The sequence below is a fragment of the Gopherus evgoodei genome, chromosome 1, assembly GCF_007399415.2.
Source record: "Gopherus evgoodei ecotype Sinaloan lineage chromosome 1, rGopEvg1_v1.p, whole genome shotgun sequence".
Lineage (NCBI taxonomy): Eukaryota > Metazoa > Chordata > Testudines > Testudinidae > Gopherus > Gopherus evgoodei.
Window position 1 is genome coordinate 268,561,999 of NC_044322.1, and position 23,511 is coordinate 268,585,509.

The 23,511-nt window shown below is 44.5% G+C and overlaps 1 protein-coding gene across 2 annotated transcripts in view; it reads right to left on the reverse strand.

Moving 5' to 3' along the window:
- Positions 1–23,511, reverse strand: part of MYH9 (myosin heavy chain 9) — a 103,276-nt gene that overhangs the window by 77,846 nt on the left and 1,919 nt on the right. Inside the window, exon 2 of one of the 2 annotated variants that reach the window (XM_030545437.1) lies at positions 3,138–3,490. In XM_030545437.1, coding sequence (XP_030401297.1) covers positions 3,138–3,470 — 333 coding nt within the window. In that variant the 5' untranslated portion in view covers positions 3,471–3,490. The remainder of the gene's footprint in view (positions 1–3,137; positions 3,491–23,511) is intronic. The other variant, XM_030545445.1, reaches the window with a different exon arrangement.

The window sequence follows — 23,511 nt, forward strand, 5'->3', positions numbered from 1 at the left end:
TATCTCTACAAGGCTGACAGGGGAAGATGAAGCATGTTTGACTCAGGAGACAAGAACAGCTTAGGCAGGAAAAAAGTTTTTCCCAGGGTCTACCCTCTGCTGATGTGGTTGCTGGACTGGAATATTTGTAAGGTTCTGGATTTACATTCTGCTCTGGACCCAGGACACACACTTAAGGTGAGCAGTGGGGAAAACAAGTTACCAAGATGAGCTACAGAACATGCTTAAAGTCAAGCTCAACTTAGAGACTGAAAGCAGATAATCACAACCATCAGTCATCTAAAACAAATCACCACAGTAGAAACAAATATCTCTTCAGTTTGACACTGATTTGCTGTTTCCAAGTTCCTGAAATGTCTGCCACTCCCTGATCAAACACCTTAGGGCAGTGCTGTGACATGGGCAGTGTAATGATGCTTTTATTGCTGAGGGAAAGCTCTCTCGGTGATAAAAAAAATAATGCCCCTGGAACAAGGGGTGGTAGCTTTATCAGCGATAAAATGCTGTCTATACTGGCACTTTTCAACACTACAACTTGTGTCACTGGGGGGTATCCACACTTCTGAACGACTAAAGTTTTAGTGCTGAAAGTGGCAGTGTAGACAGCCACAGAGGCCCCACTGTAAACTTAGTGTCAAGTTTTCCCATCTCCCTTCACAGGAAGGATAGGGGAAACACACACACACACACACACACACCCACACACACTTACACACTTCTCAGAAACAGACTCCCCACCCACAGGAAGAGGCAGAAGTCAAGAACAAAGCTGTGTTGTATTTATGACCTTTCCAGAGATAGTTTGTTTGCTCACTCTCTTCCTGTCAAGAAGATTAGTGTCCAGCTGCTGTCCAGTGGAAAGATTTTAGCCCTTCACCTTAATCACCTGACTCACTGAGGAGAGCAGCTGGCCAATCTGATCAGCTCATTTCACTAATGGGCAGACTCATGTTTTTGGATGGATTGGTAGGACCAAGTTTCTGTCTAGCATAATGCATTACTAGTTAGGTTTATCTTACTTCCACAAATACCCCTTTGTGAAATTGGTTATGTGACCACCTGTCTGATGCATCACTGAGGGGACATCTCAACACCTGTGAAATGGCAGCCTATTGCAAGGCAAGTGAAATATTTAAGTCACTTAAAATTGACTACCTATCACTAGTTTCAAGATCTGTTAAGTTTAATTTAGGAGGGAGATATTACCTAGGATACATACATACATTTTATTTTTAAATTTAATAGTTTTATTAGGAAGGGAAAATGTGCCTAGTACTGTTGAGAAATGGGTATAAGTACCGCTTTGATTCTGAGCTGCACAATTCAGAAGTCACAGCCTGGGGAGGTGGGGGCAGATGTGGTTACACACAACCACCAATCAGCTATTCAGCAACCTAGAATAACTAAAATGTACTGAGCTCCTCATCATGCCCCCTGACATCAGACAGGGAGAAGGCTGGCATGGAGTTTCTACATCAGTTCTATACCTTGAAGAACCCCCACTCTAACAATGGTATTCTGCAGCATCTGCCTATGTCTCCTGTGCCTCTGGAATAGCATAAAGGTGGCCACAGCATCAGCCAGCAGCAGAGCCAAAGACTCTAGGTTAGGATTGTATTATCTAGAACAGTGGTTTTCAGCCTCTCCATTTGCTGACCCCTAAAAAATTCTAAATGGAGGTGCGACTCCCGTGGAAATCCGAGACAGTCTGTGGATGCCCAGGGGAAAACCACTGACCAAGAAGTTGGTAGTTCAAAGGAGTTCTTACAGAGGTACATGGCAGGAGTGAACATAAGCAATCTAATCTAGGGCAGCAAATGGCATATTATCTTTGTCTTGCCACAGAAGTGGAAAGGAAGAGGACTACGCCTCTTTGGGTGATTAAGTAGCAGGTACCTGAGAGACTATGTGAGATGTATTGTTAAAAACATGCTCTTGACATTTGGAGCGGTGAGACAAGTTACATGAGAGATTTGAACGTTACTGGTGGGTGTTCAGAAAAAAAATCAGTAATCTAGATTCTCTTTAGAACTGCAGTAACATTAGTGTCCTCAATAGGTCATTGGGCAGCAGACGTAACACTAAAGAATCTACTTTACATTGCCTAGAGACACTGAACATCAGGCCTTAATAGTAATATCTCCTGCTAATTCCAGCTCTGACCATTTTGCTGCTATCCTGTATTGTCAAATAAGGACTAGAACCAAACAAAACTGAAACAAAATTTCTCCAGATGTAAGCAACCAGTGCATTAAAAACCACCACATTACCACTGAGCCTAGTTCATCCTGTGCCCCTTGACAGCCTCTGCTTTAACAGTGACTTAAATAATAAACTTTTGTGCACTGTTTGATGCAAGTCACATAAACAGGAACTATAGAACCAATGCAGAATCCAAATCCTTATCCTCTAGCACGCCCCCTTTGGGCACATGTGAGCATGTCAGTGAGCCTGGCTCTTATACTGTGTTCCTTGTGATTGTGCATGACTGCCATAATTATCTACACATATCACTGTCATTTCCATGGCAACAGCCCAGTAAAAGGATTATGCTGCTCTTGTAAATTTTGGTGGGTGGGAAGAGAATAAAACCTGCCAGTTCAGATAGCTATTTCTCATTTCATCCACAGAAAGACACTGAGGTACAGGATGTTTGTTACTGAGTGGGCACATGTGATAAAAACCTGAATCTCAGAGAGAGATTAGACAGCCAGCTTGGCATTACATTCCCTGCCACTGAGGTTCCAGATGTGGGAAAAGCAACCCAGATGTTGTTAGGTATACATCCCAAATGGGGTTTTGTTATTTAGTACTGTTTTAATCAGGCTTCCTGTTTACTGCTTTCCAAAGTCTTTTTTTCTAGCCAAATGCAAGTTGATGATATTCAAAACATACTCCAAACAATGACACTCAAATGCCAACATCCAACTATTTCACCGCAACATTCCCTGAGGGATCCATTCTACCCAGGGGAGAGCTGTGGGGCTCAAGCAGCAGCAGTGTCACATAAGAGTTTCAGATGGGGCAGTGTAAGGTTAACTGTGCATGTTTGGGAGAAGTTGGTTGCAGCAAGTTTACATGGAATCCCCATAAAAGCCTCTCCCCCCACCACCCCAGTACAGAAGATTGCTACTTACATAGATGAGCCCTGAGTAGTATCTCTCCTTCAAGTTGTGCAGCACAGAGGCCTCATTCAGGCAGGTCAGCTCTGCCATATCTTCCACTTTAGAGAATTTGGGTGGATTCATCTTCTGGATGTCATCTTTGTTTATTCTCACTTTCTTTCCATTTTCTGCCAGCTCCACTATGGCCTCATCTCCCACTTCCTCCTTCAGACTGGCCGCCTCAAACCCATTCTTCTCCGATGGGACCCACACCAGTTTCTTGGCTGCCCAGTCAGCCTGAGCCAGGGGGTTGTTGATGAGGTTTTTGTCCACATAAAGGTACTTATCAACATCTTTTTGAGCCATGGTGACTTATAATGAGGGACCTGCCAGAACAAAAAAAGAAGTCAAATTTTTACAATTTAAGCAGCATTATGAACTCCTAGAGGCAAATGGATTCTACACTGGCTTAGGTCTCTGGCTATCAGGGCCGCCCCCACCTTAATTTTATTTCAATAATCGTAAATGGCTTGCTGGAATTACATACAAGGTCAGGGTTTATCCTCCTAAAAATGACAGGAAAAGAACAGACTTGAAACTTTAGCATTTGTAAAAGATGTATTTTCTATTCCCTAGCAAAAAAACTAGTTAAACTGAAATTAAGGTTGTAAACCTGTTGGACAACTCAGAAGCACCAGTCCCTATAGTAAGTTACTGACAAACACTTAGATAACTACTTGTTTTGCATTGTAGTTAAGATCAGATTTCTGTACTTAGGGCTTGTCTACATCAGAAAGTTGCAGCGCTGGTGAGGGAGTTACAGCGCTGCAACTTTGAGAGTGTCCACATCTGCAGGGCATCACCAGCGCTGCAACTCCCTGTTTGCAGCGCTGGCCGTACTCCCGTTTTGTCTCGGGTGTAGAGGATCCAGCGCTGGTGATCCAGCGCTGGTAATGCAATGTAGACACTCACCAGCGCTTTTCTTGACCTCCGTGGAAGGAGGAAGCCTCTGGTAATCAAGCTGGTTTCCTTTCCCGGTTTGCTCTCTCGGTCCCGGAGCCAGCCAGCAAACCGCGGGGAAGGAGACCTGCTTGCTCGGGGTTCCGGGACCGAGAGAGCAAACCGGGAACGCCGCGGTTTGCTCTCTCGGTCCCGGAGCCAGCCAGCAAACCGCGGGGAAGGAGACCTGCTTGCTCGGGGTTCCGGGACCGAGAGAGCAAACCGGGAAAGGAAACCAGCTTCGCCGCGGTTTGCTCTCTCGGTCCCGGAACCCCGAGCAAGCAGGTCTCCTTCCCCGCGGTTTGCTGGCTGGCTCCGGGACCGAGAGAGCAAACCGCGGCGTTCCCGGTTTGCTCTCTGGGTCCCGGAACCCCGAGCAAGCAGGTCTCCTTCCCCGCGGTTTGCTGGCTGGCTCCGGGACCGAGAGAGCAAACCGCGGCGTTCCCGGTTTGCTCTCTCGGTCCCGGAACCCCGAGCAAGCAGGTCTCCTTCCCTGCGGTTTGCTGGCTGGCTCCGGGACCGAGAGAGCAAACCGCGGCGAAGCTGGTTTCCTTTCCCGGTTTGCTCTCTCGGTCCCGGAACCCCCCTTGAAGCCGCCCAACAGCGCTGCAGTGTGGCCACATCTAACACCACTTGCAGCGCTGGTTGCTGTAAGTGTGGCCACTCTGCAGCGCTGGCCCTATACAGCTGTACTAATACAGCTGTAACAACCAGCGCTGCAAAATTTTAGATGTAGACATGGCCTAATATCACTACTGTTTAGGCCAGAGGTAGGCAAACTACATCCCGTGGGCCACATCTGGCCTGCGGGACCCTCCTGCCCAGCCCCTGTGCTCCTGCCCTGGGAGGCTAGCCCCTGGTCCCTCCCCCACTGTTCCCCCTTCCCCGCAGCCTCAGCTCACTGCACCGCCAGCGCAATGCTCTGGGCAGCACGGCTGTAAGCTCTTGCCTGGCAGTGCAGCTGTAGAGCCCGGCCTGACCTGATGCTCTGGGCAGTGCGGCTGCAGTGCCACCAGCCACTGGTTCTCCAGGCAGCGCAGTAAGGGGGAGGGGGAGTTCAGGGTGGTGGTCAGGGGGTGGGGAACAGGGGGTTGAATGGGGGCAAGGGTCCCGGGGGCAGTCAGGAATAAGAGGGGGGGTTGGATGGGGCGGTAGGGGACAGTCAGGGGCATGGGTTCCAGGGATGGTCAGGGAGAAGGGGAGGTTGGATGAGGCAGGGGTCCCAGGGGACAGTCAGGAAGGAGAGGAGGGAGGGTTGGAGGGGTGGTGGGAGGCAGTCAGATGACGGAGGGGTGGATGGGACAGGGGTTGGGGAGGCATGCTGTGAGGGTGAGAGAAACGGGGTGGGGGGAGGGAGTTGGATAGGGGGCTGGGTTACACCTGGCTGTTTCGGGAGGCACCGCCTCCCCTAACTGACCCTCCATACAATTTCAGAAACCTGATGTGGCCTCAGGCCACAATGTTTGCCCGCCCCTGATCTGTAATGAATTCTGTCAACAGCCTAGAACAATTTTTAATCAAGCTTTTTAGCTCTCTCCTCGATTCCCCTCTTCTAGTATTTCCTGGTTCACTGAAAATGTGATATTTGATGTACTTCAGCATTTGCAAATGCCATGGATTGCCTGGGTTGAGCTGGCAGTTTCCCTTTATTCCTTGAAGATATCCCAATAGGTGTCAAGAGAATTTAAAAGGTGGGTTAAGAATACACTAAGTACTCCCCATAGCCAGATTACAGTAGATACCCAACAAATCTGGGCTTAAACTGGGTTTATTTGTGCTCTGCAGGTCATCTTTACAGGAAAATAATGTTGAAGATGTTGGTTATCAGGGTGCAGAACCCTTTTGGATTAAGAAATATTGTGGTCACTATCTTGTTTAAAGATCATTGTTTTTGTAGCAGTGAAATAACTGAGGCCTAGTGATGAGAGATCATTGACACTGCACCTGGGAGAACATTGGAAATTTCTAGGACTGTGTACAAAATAAAGTAATTTGGATTTAATCTTTCATCAAAATTATCAGGAATGCTTCTACCAAGCACTTTCTGGTTGCTAAAATGGGATTTATGAAAGGCACCATTTGGTTAGCTAATCAAGATTCTAGTGCACTACATGCACCAGGGCTCATTAAACCAGAGAAAGCCAGACACTTCACACAACCTTACCCCTTAGAATCCGTGCTCACCAACTTGTCAATCACTTAACTCATTCTGATTTTGTGCAACTGTCAGAATTTTCAGTTAGCCAGAAAAGAGAAGAAAAAAGGAGAAGAGGCAGAATGGTCTGTGCATGCAATAGGAGGCTGTCAAATACTCTTATAACTGCTCTTCAGGTATATAAACAGCCTGCAAAGCCAACTGGGCAGCATTCCGGCATAGCAGAGTTTCCCAAAGAGACAACAGGTATTAAGAGCTTCACTGCAGAAGGAATCTGGCCCAAACATGCATTGAGATCAACTTAAAGCTTAGCATCAGACACACGCAACAGCAAGAGAAGTCTGGAAAAATGTCAGCTATGGTATAGATGGATGCCGAGGCCCAATCCAGCAGTGTGCGCGCATGCAGGGAAATTCCTTGTAACAAATGGATAACTGTACTCCTGCTTTGTACTGAATGTTGGACTTTTTCCTGCTCTGCAAGTTTTGTAGCCATCAGTAAGGAACACGTAGTCCACATATAGCAACATCACTCAGACTCAGATTTAAAATCTACATCTTAGATCAGGGTCCGCAACCTTTCAGAAGTGCTGTGCCGAGTCTTCATTTATTCACTCTAATTTAAAGTTTCAGGTGCTGTTAATACATTAACATTTTTAGAAGGTCTCTTTCTATAAGTCTATAATATATAACTAAACTATTGTTGTGTGTAAAGTAAATAAGGTTTTTAAAATTTTTAAGAAGCTTCATTTAAAATGCAGAGCCCCCCCGGACGGGTGGCCAGGACCCAAGCAGTGTGAGTGCCACTAAAAATAAGCTTGCAAGCTCCCTTTGGCACGCGTGCCATAGGTTGCCTACCCCTGTCTTAGACAATAAATGCAAGGAATTAAACAAGCTTGTTTTAAGAATACACTTGAGGCTAGAAGACTAAGTAGACACAAGCAGGGCCCTTGTGATTTGATAGTATTTTAGGCCTTATTTCTGCAGCAGGACAGGTACAACCTGCAATAGGGGCACCAAGGAGGCAACCCATTACATCCACTGTTAGCTAGATAGCAGCAGGAGCAAAGGTAGAGCAACAATGTTTGTAATCCTACAGTGCTTGGACAGCACACACCTGTAAATGAGGCCACCACTAAAATGGGAGCCAGCTGTCAGACCAGTCTAGCACTACACCACACTCTGGGACATCTGGCCTGAAAGAATACACAGGAGGGGGAAAAAGTAGTCCAGGATCTTGGAAGAATGGGTTGGTGATTCAGTAGGAGATCCTGCAAATCTCAGGTGGCCTTGCATATCTAGTACAGATTGTAGGCCAGCCAAAGGGTTAGAGAGAGAAAAAAGGAACTAAAATGTTCATTGTGCTCATGATCATATCAGGTTTGGCAAGGCAACAGATGTATTCTAACCTCCATTACACAGCTTCCTGCAAATGCAACTCCCAAGAATTTAACCAGTTTCCTTTTTTGGCTATAATCAAGCAGGACACCAGACGCTGAGTGCTTCAGCTAAATTAGGATTCCTCAGGAAATGATTAAACTGAACGTAACTACATTCTGAAGAGCTCTACATTCAGCCTAAAATATATATTCCTGACTTCCTTTCCACTCAGAGCATACATTTGCTACAGTCTGGAGATTCTTCTCCCTCACATTTTGAGGTAGAAATGAACACCTTTGGGCTAGGAAACAGGACCACAGGTCAAGATACCTCACCCAGGTATGGACCCTTTCACAATCCATGAAGATGACTGCCACATTAAGGAGACTGGTCAAAACCTTTATTTCAGGGTTTCTCCTCCTCCTTCATCTCACACACTGCACTCTTCAGCAGTGAGAGATGGTTAGAGTGCACAATACCATTTGATAACTAGCCCTCCTAGCCCATGGCTTCAGCATTGATGGTACACTTCTGCCTTCATCAGTCATTCCAGGTTGTGCATTGTGCAGGAGGGGCATGTAGAAAAATTAGGCCTCCTGGGCTGGTGCTAACACTAGTGCCAGGACTAAGAAGAGGTTGTTTGCACCTCTAATTCCTGGGCAACCCTTAGTACTGCCCTACCTTGTGCTTCCTACCACAAGTATGGGGCTCACAGTAGGAGGGAATTATCTAGACAGAGACTTCCCCAGTCACATCACCTACTGCCCCCAATCCAACCTTTCACTGCTCCAGTCTGTTTCTGACAAGCTCCACAGTACTTCCTGCACCTGGGACCTCTGTGGCGATGTCTACACTACCGCCGTAAGTCGACCTATACTACGTAGCTGGAGTTGACATACCTTAGATCAGGGGTCCCCAATGCAGTGCCCACGGACACCATGGCACCCACTGGGGCATCAGTGCTCCCATGTACTGGCTGGCGGACGAACATCTGCCGAACTGCCAAGCTGCGTCATCAAGAGGCGTCACTGCCGAAATGCTGCCAATTTTCAGCGGTATTTTGGTGGCAATGCCTCTGGATGACGCTACTTGTCAGCAGCATTTCGGCAGGGATGCCTATTGACGTTGCTGCTTGTCGGTGAAATTTCAGCGGATGCTCGTCCGCCACCACGGTCCTCCATGGCTCATCGTCTGGGGCCTGCCAGACAAAGTTTGGGGATCACTGCCATAGATCAAGTTACCACGGGGTCTACACTGGAGAAACTCCCCCATTGACTTACCTTGCTCTCCAGTCAACCCTATATACTCTACCCCAAGGACAGAGAGCAATCTGCTGTCAATCTGGCAAGTCTTCACTAGACCTGCTAAATCGACCGCCGGTGGATCTATCTCAGAGCATTGATCCCGGTTGTAGTGTAGATATAGCCTGTGATAGTATAGAGGTCCTCTGTGCCAGTGTTATTCCCTGGGAGCCTTGAGCTCCCAAATTCTGTGCAGTGGTGAGGTCATGGGCCAAAAAAATTCATAGTTACTCAAGTGTCTGCAGAAGATCCTAGTCTAGAGAGGGATGCAATTATTGAAGCCAGCTATGTACATGTAGCCAATGAACTACAATACTAAGAAATCCTATACACAGATGAGTATGAAAGATGTGAAACCTTATATATTCATGAACATGGCTATCGACACTCTGCTGTGACTATAGGTTGATTTCCACGTGCTGAATCCTGTTTGCTAGAGAAGCTGATCTGGTCATTAGAGACAGAGCATCAACACAGGCAGTCATGCTTAAAAGCTAAACAATTAATGGGGGTGCTGAGCAGGTAATCACTCTTTCTGGGAAAGACATCAGATACTAGTGTTGCTCTGCAAGTGGTTTGTTTGCTCAGTAGTTTGTTTTGGGCGTAGACATGATTGTGTGAGGCATGGACATTTATATAGACATGTGTATTGGGCGATAGTTCAGATAAGATAATTATGCTTTTTTCTGTCTATGGGCTTTACTGCAACAATGTAAAAAAGTGTCAAGATCAAAATTCATAACAAAAATTGAGTTTAAAATTCTCCTTCCTAGTATTGTTTTCAGAAATGGTACACAAGGGAATGTTACAGATCTATTAACACAGTAGTTCCCAAACAGTGGTCCATAGTAGTCTGGAGAGCTGGTAAGTCAAGTGTTGTTCGCTTTCTTTTATCCAGGTGCAATGGCAAGAAATCTTACACGGAAAAGAATGTGTTTGTAGTAGTTGTGTGATCATCACAAGGATGTGGTGCAATTTCAAGTGGAGGAGAAGTGGTCTCCACAGTCACGAATGCGAGGGGAGATGCCCACAAGATATTAAGGTAGTCCACACTATGAAATAAAAGTATGAGAACCCTTTATTTATGCAATTCCTTCCAGATTCTTCTGAGCTGACTGGACCAAACATTGCTTTTTAGTTAAGACTATCTGTCCCCCTTAGGAACTAGGAAGAAACATGCATTTGTCTCTTAAACACTCTGGTCTACAAGGGAATCACAGACTGAAGTTTGCCTCAGGCTTTGTACACATTACCACTTACCGTGCTATAAAACTTACATGCTTGGGATGTGAACAAGCCACCCCTGGAGCGATGTAAGTTGTACTGACCTAACAATGTTGTCCACACCAGCACTTGGCAGGCGAGCTACTGCTACTCGTGGGGGCTGGAGTAATTAAGTTGACAGGAGAGCTCTCCCCCATTGGCTTAGAGCATCTGCACTAGCAGTGCAGTAAGCTTTGTAGTGTAGCCATAGGTTGAGTCTTCCCATGGATTTCCAGCTTTAAGGTTTGAGAGTTAAAGAGGTTCTTTTCCCCACACCCTTTTACCCCAGGAGGACTATCAGGTGCCAATATAAAAATTCTACAAATTGAAACTCGCCTTGGCCAACCTGAAAGAGATCTAAAAGTTGCCCCCTTGCTGAAAGCCATTGCCTCTAGGTTTCAGAGCTAAGAACTGTTTCAAAGACCTTTTAAAGACAGCGTCATCTGTTTGTAACTTTATCTTCCAGAACTACTTGCAAAACCTCCTCTCCCCCATGTTTACTTTGTTAGCAGCCACAGAATTTGTTTTTTGGGGGGCTGAGCCATTGCTCAGCAAGATGGGCTTGGACTACACTAAACCATCTAGGTAAAAGATGTTGTAATGTTAGACTGAAAATAATCAATGAGCTCTAATAGGCATTTTGCATCAGATTTACTGTAGTACTTGGAAGGCTGGTTAAACAGCTGGTATTAAACCAGGAGACTTCCAATTTGAGTCTTCCAAAGCTTTCACTAACTGGAGATTCCCAGACTAGTCCCATAGGTGCTAAAAACAGAATTTCTGGGGAAAAGGAGTTACCATGCTGAGGCAGATTTGTCTCCTTTATTATCGGAGAACAGCATTTAAAGAGAAATAGGTTGGCCTTATAGTGTAAGTCTTGGACTGGGATCTGTGGCAAATCCAGGAATTGATATCCTGTGTGGCTTTGGGAGGGTCACAGATACATCAGCTCTATCTGTAAAATGGGAACACTATTTTCCTACTTTAGAGTCTTGTCAAGATCACAAACCTCAATGAAGTTAGGTGCACTGGTATGAGGCCATAGAATACCTAGGTAGAAGCAGTGTAGTGTCTGAAACAGCTTTACTGTAACAGAACATCAGTGTACGTGCTCAGAATTGGAGCTTGTGCTTCCCTTTCTACATGCAGGAGTGATTTGTCTGGAAACTTAACTTCTGATATATTTACAGTGTCTTACTAGATGACTAAGAAAATTTCATGAGAAATTATCCTGACATGTGTTTGCTGGCATAAAGGTCACTATTGTAGAGGCAAGATTAGAAAGAGGGGGAAATGAAGCTTGTTTTAGGTAAGTGTTACTATCTAGATAAACAGACTCACTTTATGTAAGAAGTTCACATTTTTAGGTTGGCCATAGATTTGAACAAAGTTCACAAACGCAAGTCATCAGTTTTGTTGACTTGTCCCACAAACTACTCTGTAGTTACAACCCACTGAATACATCAGCTTAGGACCTTCCATCAAGAAGGGCAAACTCCATGTCTTGTTGACATGACAAGATTCTGTCAGAGAACTAGTATTACTGGCTGATGAAGATACAATTCAACCACAGCTAAGAATCTCTTCCCAATGGAAGAACCTGGACACTCTTTGCAAATGTAAAATGTTTAAAGAATCTGGCATTGAATAACCTGGCTGATCTGAAACATTCATCAATAGACATGATAGGAGTCCCATTCAAACGTATTGGATGAGCAGTCTGTTCTTGCCTCGGTTCTGCTGATAGAACTATTTCTCCTTCCCCAGCCATCTGAGCATAGTTTATCAAAACCAACACCTAAAAGATAACCATATTTAAGAGATCTAATTATACAGCAGATGGTGCCAAACTGGAAAGTGCAGTATGTAGGTTAAGCAAGTGGTGAGATTGTTAAAATGCATGATGTGACTATGAACTGAAGGCAGCTTCTTGCAAGACCGCAGCATCTACTATTCATTATGAATGTTCCTCTGAATTTGCTGAGGAACTGTTTGGACTCAGCTCCTTAGGACTGATTAAGTGAGTGGCTAAATGAGTGGGAAGATGAACAAGGAAAGAGCAAAAACAAGGTTATACCCTAGTTTGTAGGTAGGACTGTAGCTTGAAACCTCAGTTATCACTGAAGAAGCTAAGTTTAATATTTCATGTCTGTTCCTAGGAGAACAGTTTTCTGGATCCAACTACTAGCCCATCAAATACAATATGCTCTATAAGATATATATAGCCTGATGCTACAGACAAAGCCAAAAGTCATAGTGCACTCAGCCAACTGTTTAATGCTGTAGATCACAGTGAAGGTCAGGGTGGAGGCAGGAATTCCATCCTGACCCTACTACACAGCCTCCTTAGAATTTAAGAGGTTCTTCATTATGCTCATCTTCACTTTTTTTAGGAGGTTGTGTTGCTACACAGCTTTGTTCTTTTTAATGGAGCTTTTACTTAAGACTCCCAGAAGTCATTACTAGACTTGCTATAGTTAGTCCTGGGGGAATTCTGCACTACTGCTTACATGCAGAATTCATGTCTCCACAGATTTCTTTGCTTCCCCACAGAAAAATGATGGTGAAGCAAAGGGAAGCTGCAAGAGTGGTCCTGCGCCCCTCCCCAACAGCACAGGTGCACCATTTTGGGCACCCAAAGCACCCAGCAGAGAGGTAAGTCACGGGGGGGGGAGGGGGCGTGTGGCTGTGCTGCGGGCTGCCTTGGCAGCTCCTACCCTGTGCTGGGCTCAGCTGCTAGACCTGGCTTGGATGTGGGTGGTGAAGAATGGGATTTGCTCTTCCCCTGCAAGAAGTGGCTGGAACTGGGAAAGACCCACCCCCAGAAAGCTCCACTGGTTGCAGGAAGCTCTGACCCCCTGCTTCCTGACCCTCTCAACCACTAAGTGATTCATTATAGAGGGAGATGCTCCCACACCCATCCAACCCCTGTGCATCTGGACCTCCCTATACCCAGACCCCACGAGGTCCAACACTCCTTGCAGCCAGAACCCCTACACTGAGCCCCCTGCACCTGAACCCACATCCCACCATACACAGACTGCCCCACCGAGCCCTACTCCCCCTGCATGTGGGCCCACACCCCTGCATCCAGGCCAATCACCTTCACCCAGAGTCCAATTCCCCCTGTTCCTGGTACACACACCCCACACCCCGAGCCCCTGTGCATCCAAATCCCCACCACATCCGGACCCTGCACCCATATTGCCCCACACAGAACCCTCTCACTCCACACCTGGATCCCCCCATGCTAAGCCTTTCCATACCTGGAGCCTGCCAGGCTGAGCCTGTTTGCTCCAAATATAGATTGGGGCTCAGGGGTGGGCATGTGTGCGAGACTCTGTCCCTCTTGCTCGCTATCTTAGTGCGCCTGGCACAGATGGGCAGGATCCCAGAGTGTTTCTGGGGCAGGCTCAGCCCTTGCACTATGTCAAGGACAGGTGCAGCCTCACCGCCAAGTCCATGTCTGGGGACGGGGGGGGGGGGGAAGCTGCAAGGTGATCTCCCACTCCTGTGCAGCCAGTGACCTGTACTCCCCACTGCTATGCTGAAGCTTCTATATTTATTTATTGACAAAATATGCGGAATTATGCAGAATTTTAATATACTTTGTACAGAATTATTTTTTGGCACAGAATTCCCTCAGGAGTATATAGTTCAGTGTTTTCCTTTCTAGTTACATCCTGACTCATCCAAGACATTGGACAACAGATTTATTTCACAGTTGGAATGTAGAGGTTTGAATTTTTAACAAAAATCACCATTGATGTTATAGCTGCCCAGACTTGCCAACTGCAATATTTCTACTACTGTACATTAAGTAAAAGGCACAGCATTAATGTGCAACCTGCTGGCCATGAGAAAAAGTAATCCAGAAACTTTGAGGGCATTTTAGCATCATGTATTCAGCTGGACAGAGTACACGTGAATGGGGCAATAAATATGTGAGGTATCAAGAATCTTAGTGACAATAGGTTAAAGGGAGTTGGACTAACTGGAGGAGAGAGGTAAATTAAACACTGATGAGAAATTTTAAGTTCTAGGGTCCAAATATGGCAACTTTAAGACACTGAACCATTCCTACTCTGCTGGAAAATTAGTTCATTTCATATGTGACTACCTGATTTATACAAGGTTTAGATAGTGAATGGGGAACTGGATTCTGGAAGTAGATCATTATGTCCGAAAAAGAGACCTCTTTCTACCTTTCCTTGTTGCACGGTACAGAGGGGAATTTCTCTGATAAGTAAATCTGAACTAGTCTACTGTCAAGGTTAATCATGAGCTAGAAAGACAAGAGTTAGTGTGTCTCTTACTTGTCCCCTTGAAAGGTCTCCAGCAGGTATATTCAGAATGGTGAATATGGGATATATGCTTTTGGATGACCAACTTTAGAATTCTCTTAATTTGATCTCAAGTATTATCTGGTAAGTGCATGAAGCAGCATTTCCACCCTCTAACATAGTCCTTGTCACAGGAGGGTTGCTTTGGGACATAAAGGTTTTAAGTGGGAATTCTCCCAAAACACAAGTCATACACTAGTAAGACACTACAATCACAATTTATCTGGGTGATGGCAATGGTCAGTCACATTTCCCACCCCACACAACAACACTGTTCAAACTAAATATTACACTTCATAGTTGACTCAATAAAGCTAATTAGGGCTTATCAACTGCTGCTCGCAGGGGGTGGCCTTATCGTAACTTTAAGATCAGTCTTAAATCCAGCAAATCTAGACTGGTTGCCACCTACCACTGTTCGCACAAAAAAGTATTCCAAGATCACTATCCTGCATTATATGCTTTCTGCAACTGTTTCTTTAGTGATATACAGTACATGCTTTCTCAGCAAAGGAGAGAATCCCTCTCCCAGAGAGGGCATGCCCACAAGGAAAATATTCCAGAGGAAGAACACATACTTCATGACCACTGGACAGAGTAATCCCACTTACGGAGATAGCAGTAGTTTAGAAAACTACAGCCCATCCCAGCTGCTCAAACAGTTTTGCTGGGGGATTGTTGCCTCAGGAGTCAAAACAATAAGCAAGAACTTTGACCAGACATGTAGAATTCCTCAGGAACAATGCATTAGAGGGTGTAAGGACTTTCAGACAGTTTTAGCCCCTTGTTACCTCAGGGTCACTTTTCTCCCTTCTCCAAAAAGTTTAGTCAGATGCTTTAAGTATGAGAAACCCTCCAGCTACACACATTATTGCAGTAAATACACACATTGCTTGTCACATGAGAGGGAAGGGATTAAGTTAATTACATCTAGTTTGAAGACAAGGAAGAAAAATAGGGCTGGCTACTTTTTGTGGAGCTGTAGGGTACAAGGCCTTACCAAGGAAAATATTGGTACAACCATATCATCCTGGCTTTTAGGTACAGAAATTCAATGCAACAGCATATCAGAGAACATGTTTTTATTTTCATACCAATAATATTTCAAATGTTCTAATTATTTTTCCCTATCCATATAGAATGCAAACTTGAAGTAGTTTGGGCCAGCCATGTTCAAATGTGATTTCTACAATGAAAACAGGGTCTACATCTCACAGAAATACTATGGCTGGCTTTGTAATTATTTCTACTACACTATGACAGTCTATATACTAGGCCTATTGTACCAAAAGTGCCCATCTGCGTTTCAAATGGTTCAGCTCCATCAGCGATAGCAAATGTGAAAGCGTTGGACAGAAAAGCCTAGCGTAGCTAAGGCTTACGAGATCCAAGTTTGATTCTCAACACCAATCCCCATGCAGTAAAGGATTGAGACCCCCTCCCTTGGAAGCAGAGGTAAGCTCCAAAGAGGACTCCTTAAGTACCTTCTGGCCAGGAAAAACAGCCAAGACATTTAATAGAAATACCAAGCAGCCTTGAGGCTCAACAGGTATGCCGGAATAAAAGTGAAAACAAATGTCACCACCTATAAATACTGAGGCCTGGTCTACACTACAGAGTTCAGACGATGTAAGGCATCTTATGTTGATCAGCTCTGTAAGCGTCTACACTAAAGTGTAGCTCTCATTGATGTAACTCACCCACTACACTGACTTAACTCCACCTCCAAGAGAGGTGCAGCTCTTAGGTTGACATGGTTAGGCCAACAGTGTCCGTGTAGATACTGCATTGCTTACATTGACTGTAGCTCCCTTTCAGAAACAGTCCCACAATGCCCCTCACTGGCAGTTAAATCCTGGTGAGGCTGACACAAGGAGTGTAGTGTGGATGTGTAGAACACATTCAGTTACTGCAGTGGCTGTATGTCAATGTAATTTAGGTCAACAATTTTGTAGTATAGACTTGCCCTCAGACTCTGAAGACATATCTAACATATGCAAGGCTTTGCACTGCTCCATTCCTGCATACTTATCTAGTTCAACTGTGTGCACCCCATACTTTGTTGTTTCCACTTGTTTCTGCTACACTGAGCTTTCCCCTGCCTTGTCTGCCATGACCTTAAGCTAACTTGCTTCTTCTGGTTAGTCTTCCAGCCCTGACCTCTACTTTTTCCCTCTTTCCAAAGGAAAAAAAAAAAGTTATTCATTTTTAATAAGGAGCCTAGTTGTGCACACAATAAGCTTCTCAATCTTTTAGAACCTGTCTTCCCAAACTCTCCTCTTAAATGTTTCCAGAGCAGTTTCTCTCAACCTGGGGCTTGCAACCCCCAGGGGGGGCCATGGGACAAATTTAGAGAAGTCCCAAGTGCAGGGCCAAAATCAGGATAGTAAGCAGGGCAATTGCTCAGGGCCTAGTGAAGCTAAGTTACACCCTTCAGCTCTGGGTGATGACAGGTCTCGGGCTTCAACCCTGCCACCTGGGTCTGTGACTTCAGACAAGGCTCATAAGTGAAAAACAGGCTCAAGTATCACACTGAAAAGTAAGTATAAAATAAATTGATTGGAATATATAAATATTGTAATCATATGATGAAAATGAGAAAGTAAGCACTTTTTAAGTAATGGTGGCTGTGACACTTTTATATTTTTATGTCTGATTTTGAAGGCAATTAGTTTAAGTGAGGTGAAACTTGGGATACACAAGACAAATCAGTCCCCCCTTGAAAGGGATACGAGAGTCTGGAAAAGTTGAGAACCACTGCTCTAGAGCACTTATCACCATAAATATTTGAGTGCTTTCCTCACATTTTTCCACCCCTTTTATGTCTCCTTTACTCTGGAAACTCCTCAGAGCAGGAGACATGTTCTTTTACTAGTCTGAAGTGCTAGTGCTGCTCATTAGTAGTGGTCTCCAAGTACAATAGAATGGGGAGGGATTCCACTCAAGCACCAGGAAGTAGCTTCCTGTAAGAGTGAATTTGCATGTTCTCCTCACTGTAAGGGCAATAATTTGGAAAATATAATGTACTAGGCAAAATTTCAGTGATAAGAGAAAAAACAAAAGAGGAAGAAAAGTATGAGCACATTCTCACTCCTCATAATCAATGATTAATAGCCTTCCTACATGGGCCACAATAAACTTACTCCATCCACCACACTTATGTGGAGAGGCTAAAGTCTACACAATTAATTCTCCCAGTACCCAAACAAGCAAGAGACTGTATTTGTAAGGTAGATGCAGTAATTGTCACAGTAGAGACATCACCCCACCATATTCTGCCAATACAGTCAAAGATATCAGTTTGATATAACCTGCATCTGCCTGCCTTTTTGGCCTATATCGAAGAATCGTAGTCCATACTGTCATAATCAGATGTGCACAAGGGAAAATTTAAAGCATTTTACATGGCAATTACCAGTAAGTGGAAGCCAGAAAGAACTAGACAGTTATGGTTGATACAGCCACATATTTCCAGGTTTAATATTAACAATGCAATACATACCTGCATATATCTATGTAATGGTTATTCAAAAAATCACATATTAAGTGAAATGAAGTTGTTTGGGAATTCCACTTTTAGGTGGCTGAATCATGACCATATACATGACTGTCAATATTACATGTGTGCGCGCATTTCACGTTGCCTGCCATACAATATCTTAAACTGCAAGCTCAGTTCTTCTGTACAAGACTTGTGTCAGGAAGTTAAATAAAACAGATAAAGAACATTTTAGCATGCAATAGGAAGTTTAAACTTTTATGATGTTCTAGTATTAACATTTGTACTGCAATAGCACCTAAAGGCAATAACCAGTTTGGCACCCCATTTGCAAGGCCTTCTACGACATAGCATGATAGTCCCTGCCCAACAGAGTTTACAGCCAAAAAGCCCTCACTACTTCATCCTAAAGTTCACTTGGGAAACCATACCATTTCATAGACAGTTACCAGCTACATTTTGGGGTCGGGGAGTTAATAAATAACTGTTTTAGTTACATTTCAGAGTGCAAGATTAAACCACCACCACCATGACTACTACAGCGTTGCTGTAAAATCAGATCAGTGACTCCAGTTCACTTCTGCTCAAAGCAGCACCAAGCATGCCACTAAAAATCACTCAGATGCAAAAGCAGCCATCCTCCCAAGATAAAAAAAAGCCTGCATTCTAATAAGTAAAGCCACCTGCATATCCTGGACATCCACGTTGGTCAAGAGATAGCATAAACTCAAGTAAACAGGCGCATTTAAAGAAAGTTAAGATCACATTATCTTAAATTGTGTTGTATCACTAAACCCAACTACGGAGACAAACTACAAGAATACATTTTACTTAAGAACAAACAGGAAATTGCAATCTTGATTATCTGACAACACAGTTCCTAGCCAAATACAAGAAATCAAAGTTGTAAGCTTTGCCTGCACCAAAGATTTTTCTATCAAAAATAGAACCTGCCTTACAAATCTGAATATCTGCTTTGCATACATTCAAATGAGAACTGTAGTTCCTGGGCTTGTCTACATCAGAAAGTTGCAGCGCTGGTGAGGGAGTTACAGCGCTGCAACTTTGAAGGTGTACACATCTGCAGGGCACCACCAGCGCTGCAACTCCCTGTTTGCAGCGCTGGCCGTACTCCCGTTTTGTCTCGGGTGTAGAGGATCCAGCGCTGGTGATCCAGCGCTGGTAATCCAATGTAGACAGTTACCAGCGCTTTTCTTGACCTCCGTGGAAGGAGGAAGCCTCTGGTAATCAAGCTGGTTTCCTTTCCCGGTTTGCTCTCTCGGTCCCGGAGCCAGCCAGCAAACCGCAGGGAAGGAGACCTGCTTGCTCGGGGTTCCGGGACCGAGAGAGCAAACCGGGAACGCCGCGGTTTGCTCTCTCGGTCCCGGAGCGAGCCAGCAAACCGCAGGGAAGGAGACCTGCTTGCTCGGGGTTCCGGGACCGAGAGAGCAAACCGGGAACGCCGCGGTTTGCTCTCTCGGTCCCGGAGCCAGCCAGCAAACCGCAGGGAAGGAGACCTGCTTGCTCGGGGTTCCGGGACCGAGAGAGCAAACCGGGAAAGGAAACCAGCTTCGCCGCGGTTTGCTCTCTCGGTCCCGGAACCCCGAGCAAGCAGGTCTCCTTCCCTGCGGTTTGCTGGCTGCTCCGGGACGAGAGAGCAAACCGCGGCGTTCCCGGGTTTGCTCTCTCGGTCCCGGAACCCCGAGCAAGCAGGTCTCCTTCCCTGCGGTTTGCTGGCTGGCTCCGGGACCGAGAGAGCAAACCGCGGCGAAGCTGGTTTCCTTTCCCGGTTTGCCTCTCTCGTCCCGGGAACCCCCCTTGAAGCTGCCCAACAGCGCTGCAGTGTGGCCACATCTAACACCACTTGCAGCGCTGGTTGCTGTAAGTGTGGCCACTCTGCAGCGCTGGCCCTATACAGCTGTACTAATACAGCTGTAACAACCAGCGCTGCAAAATTTTAGATGTAGACATGGCCCCTGTGTCTTAACCTAGATCATATGGACTCCTTGCTGAGATTGATTAGTAAAACTGTAGCTTTTGATAAGCAGCAGAATCCATGCCCATCTTGATCGTGACAAATGTTTCTAAACTGTTAAATTTCTCTCAATATATGCTACTGTTCATTTGTTACAGATTGTTGCTGGTCACCCATCCACCTGGCTCTAGACTCCTCTACTCCTTAGTAAAGTCCCTAAATAAGCTGCTTGTGTACACTGTAACTAGAACTAATTTTTTTTTTGAAGGAAGATGAAGCCACAGAGCTCCAGCAACACAAATCCCACAGAGTTATGAAATATGCCTTTGCATACCATAATACCTTTCCTCATCCAACATAATGCATATCTATTGCCTGTGTTTCCTGCTACTGTATGAAGTGTTGTTGTAGCCATGTTGGTCCCAGGATTCGAGAGACACAAGGTATGGTAACCATTTTTATTGGACCAACATTGGTTCATGGAAGATACAAGCTTTTGAACTATACAGAGCTCTTACTCAGGTGTGGGGAACTATTATTTCAGATAAATATGTCAGGGAGTTCTATAGTTAGAAGTTTGTTGTGCTTAGACACAAAGGTGACATTGACATAAGCAATACATAATGCAAGAGCAAAAGAACTAGTTTACTGAAGTAACCAGCAATGAAATTGTTCAGAGTTTTATTAACGGAAAATTGCAAACTCCACTACCCCTTTGGTCTTCTTTAGGAAGCTCAGGGAAAAAGCAGCATGCTGCCTGGGACAGTAACAGATTCACGAGGCAATGACTGAAGGCAGGTACATGGTGTATGCTGTGGAGAGAATCTGGGGTGGTATCAGATCAGATGATTGTTATTCAGAGTACTGTAGTGGCATAGCAACAGGAATCAGCGTGAGAAAGATCAACATTTTGAGAACTCAATACAAGTTCCCACAGCCACGAAATGACTTAAAAGGGAAAGTGTGCATGAAAGGGATAAACCATAATTAAACATGGGCACAGAGATTAACAAACCTGTAGTTAATGTACTCCTAATTTACTAGGACACACCCATTCATAATAACTTCCAGGGTAGACGTTGCGTTTGCATGTGACTACATACAGTTTGTATTATTGGATAACATTCAAGATCGGTTTGTTAGTTTCCACATCCTTTTGCACAAGAAGACTGAATTAGTCCTACTGGACGGCATGCTCAGACCAAAAGAAACTGAAGATGCAAGGTCACCTCAAGCCAGCACACAACTAGATTGATTGCCAACAAAAACAATGCTGCTGCAGGCAATGTAATACTATTACAGCTTTATCCCAGCCCACAGGAATTACTGAAAATTAACACAAGGAAAATTTCTCTCTAACACTTATTATACATGCAGCTGTTGCACGTATGCTTTAAATTGCAAAACACACACCAGGCAAGTGGGTGAACAAAATATACACAATAGAAGCCAGGAAGAACCCTCAGTGCCATCTAGCATTCCTTCAGATTAAGCACTGCGCTTAGAATGAACGAACTACAGCCAATCTTATGTTCAGTCTTGAGGATTCAGACTTCTTTCAGAAATTCACACCAGTTTCTGGACCTTGAAGTTTAGCTGCTAGAAAGCTTCTCCTATAAGACAACCTGAACTGCCTTGCAAGAATGTAGATCTACTACAGAAAAGTTTTTGCATCATAACTCTTAATTTCCTCTTTAAATCCTAGATTAGCCATAAGAGAGTGCCTGTACCTCCAAGCAGGTCCATTTTATGATCTCAGCGCATGGTAAAAAGTCATATATATTCCTAAAGGTACATAATCCTGGGCAAGAGAAAGATTCAGAAGGCTACTCATACTCAAGAGTCTTAAAGTCATTCCAGCCTAATCAGACAGTTTAGAGGTAGCAAACTCAGAACAACTAGTCACACTGTTCATATCCTAGCAACTCAGCAATATTGCGAAGGTCATGAGACAGACAGACACCTCCCACATACCGGTATCCAATCAGTCTCTGAATATTTTAGACACTACAGCAGCTCTCTCCTCCTCACACACATTTTCAAACACAGCTAGCCATGCAGGCATGTACATTCATGTTCTCAACTTCATTGGAGATGGTTTTTGGAAGAGAATTATCCTATGAAATAGGGTTGGTTGCATCATTTAATATGGCATTTTTAAAGCAAGGACCAATAAAATCATGCTTCGTGCTTTCATGCTGCCTGTACAATACTAATACTAGGCCTAAAGCAGTCAGACTATGAGCATTGCATTATCAGCATGCTTGACTGCTTTAAACACCTGCAGCTTTTTTATTTTTTTTTTTACTTCACAGAGAACATTAGAAAAACTTGCAACTTGAGAGAAGTGCTAGTTACAGAGTTTTAACACAAGATCTTCAGTCCCCTGGCATTTTTCATACCAGGGAAACAAATGCTTAGGAGGACATATGGGGTAGGTTTACACTGCAATTAAAAACTCAGTGGCTCACAGGGCTCAGGCTAAGGGGCAGTTAAAGTGCAGTGCAGACACTGGGCTGCAGCCCAGGCTCTGGAACTCACACCTCACAAGGTTGTAGAGCTTGGGTTTTTAACTGCAGTGTGGACATACCCATAGGTGACTGAAGTCTCCAAAGTGAAGGTATATGTACAGTGTCTTCTCTAGTGCTACATAGTGGATAAAAGCGGCAGAGAGTTCTGTGGCACCTTATAGGCAATAAGTGACATAGAACTCTCTGCCGCTTTTACAGATCCAGACTAACACGGGCTATCCCTCTGATAGCGGATAAAACCATTTCCTGGCCTTCTCATTATTTACAAGCTGCTTTACAATGTAGGCTTAGTTGACATTACATCGACTTGTTTTGTTTAGCCCATTTTAAGGCAGCCAATCAGAATAGATCTAGAAAGGATGAGAAAAATTGTATAGTCTCAACAGCCACAACTGCCTCTCCTAGAATAAGATGTCAAGCTGACAAGGGTCTAACCACTTTACTGAAAGTTTAACTTGAACCAGACATGAAGTAAGCAGAACCATACTCCTAGGATCAATAACTTGGAAAGTGAGATAAGACTGCTTTGACAGAAACCCATCAAGGGCCTGGGTTTGTCCCTCTGGAATAAGAGTAATTGGCAGAAAAACCTAATACAAGTATCAGTCATCTATTATTTATAGGAGAACAGATGTGTTGCTATATGGCCATGCAAACCTGAGGACAAGGTCACTACTTTCTCCTGAAAAGGGCAATATCAGCTCTGGCAAGACAAATTAAACATTGAGAGAGGACACTACACAAGAAATTCAACCTTGTTAGTCATATCCAGTTTAAAAGGTCCAGACATTTCACAGCTATTTATCTGGTGCCATTCATGATTCTACACTGATTCCAACAAAACTACTGAAAATCTTAGACAAAAGATTTTTTTTTTTGGTAGTATCTGCCTGCAGATTATGCACATATACTGAAGTAATCCAGACTGCTCAGGAGAAACAAGGCACCGTAACTTGCCTCTA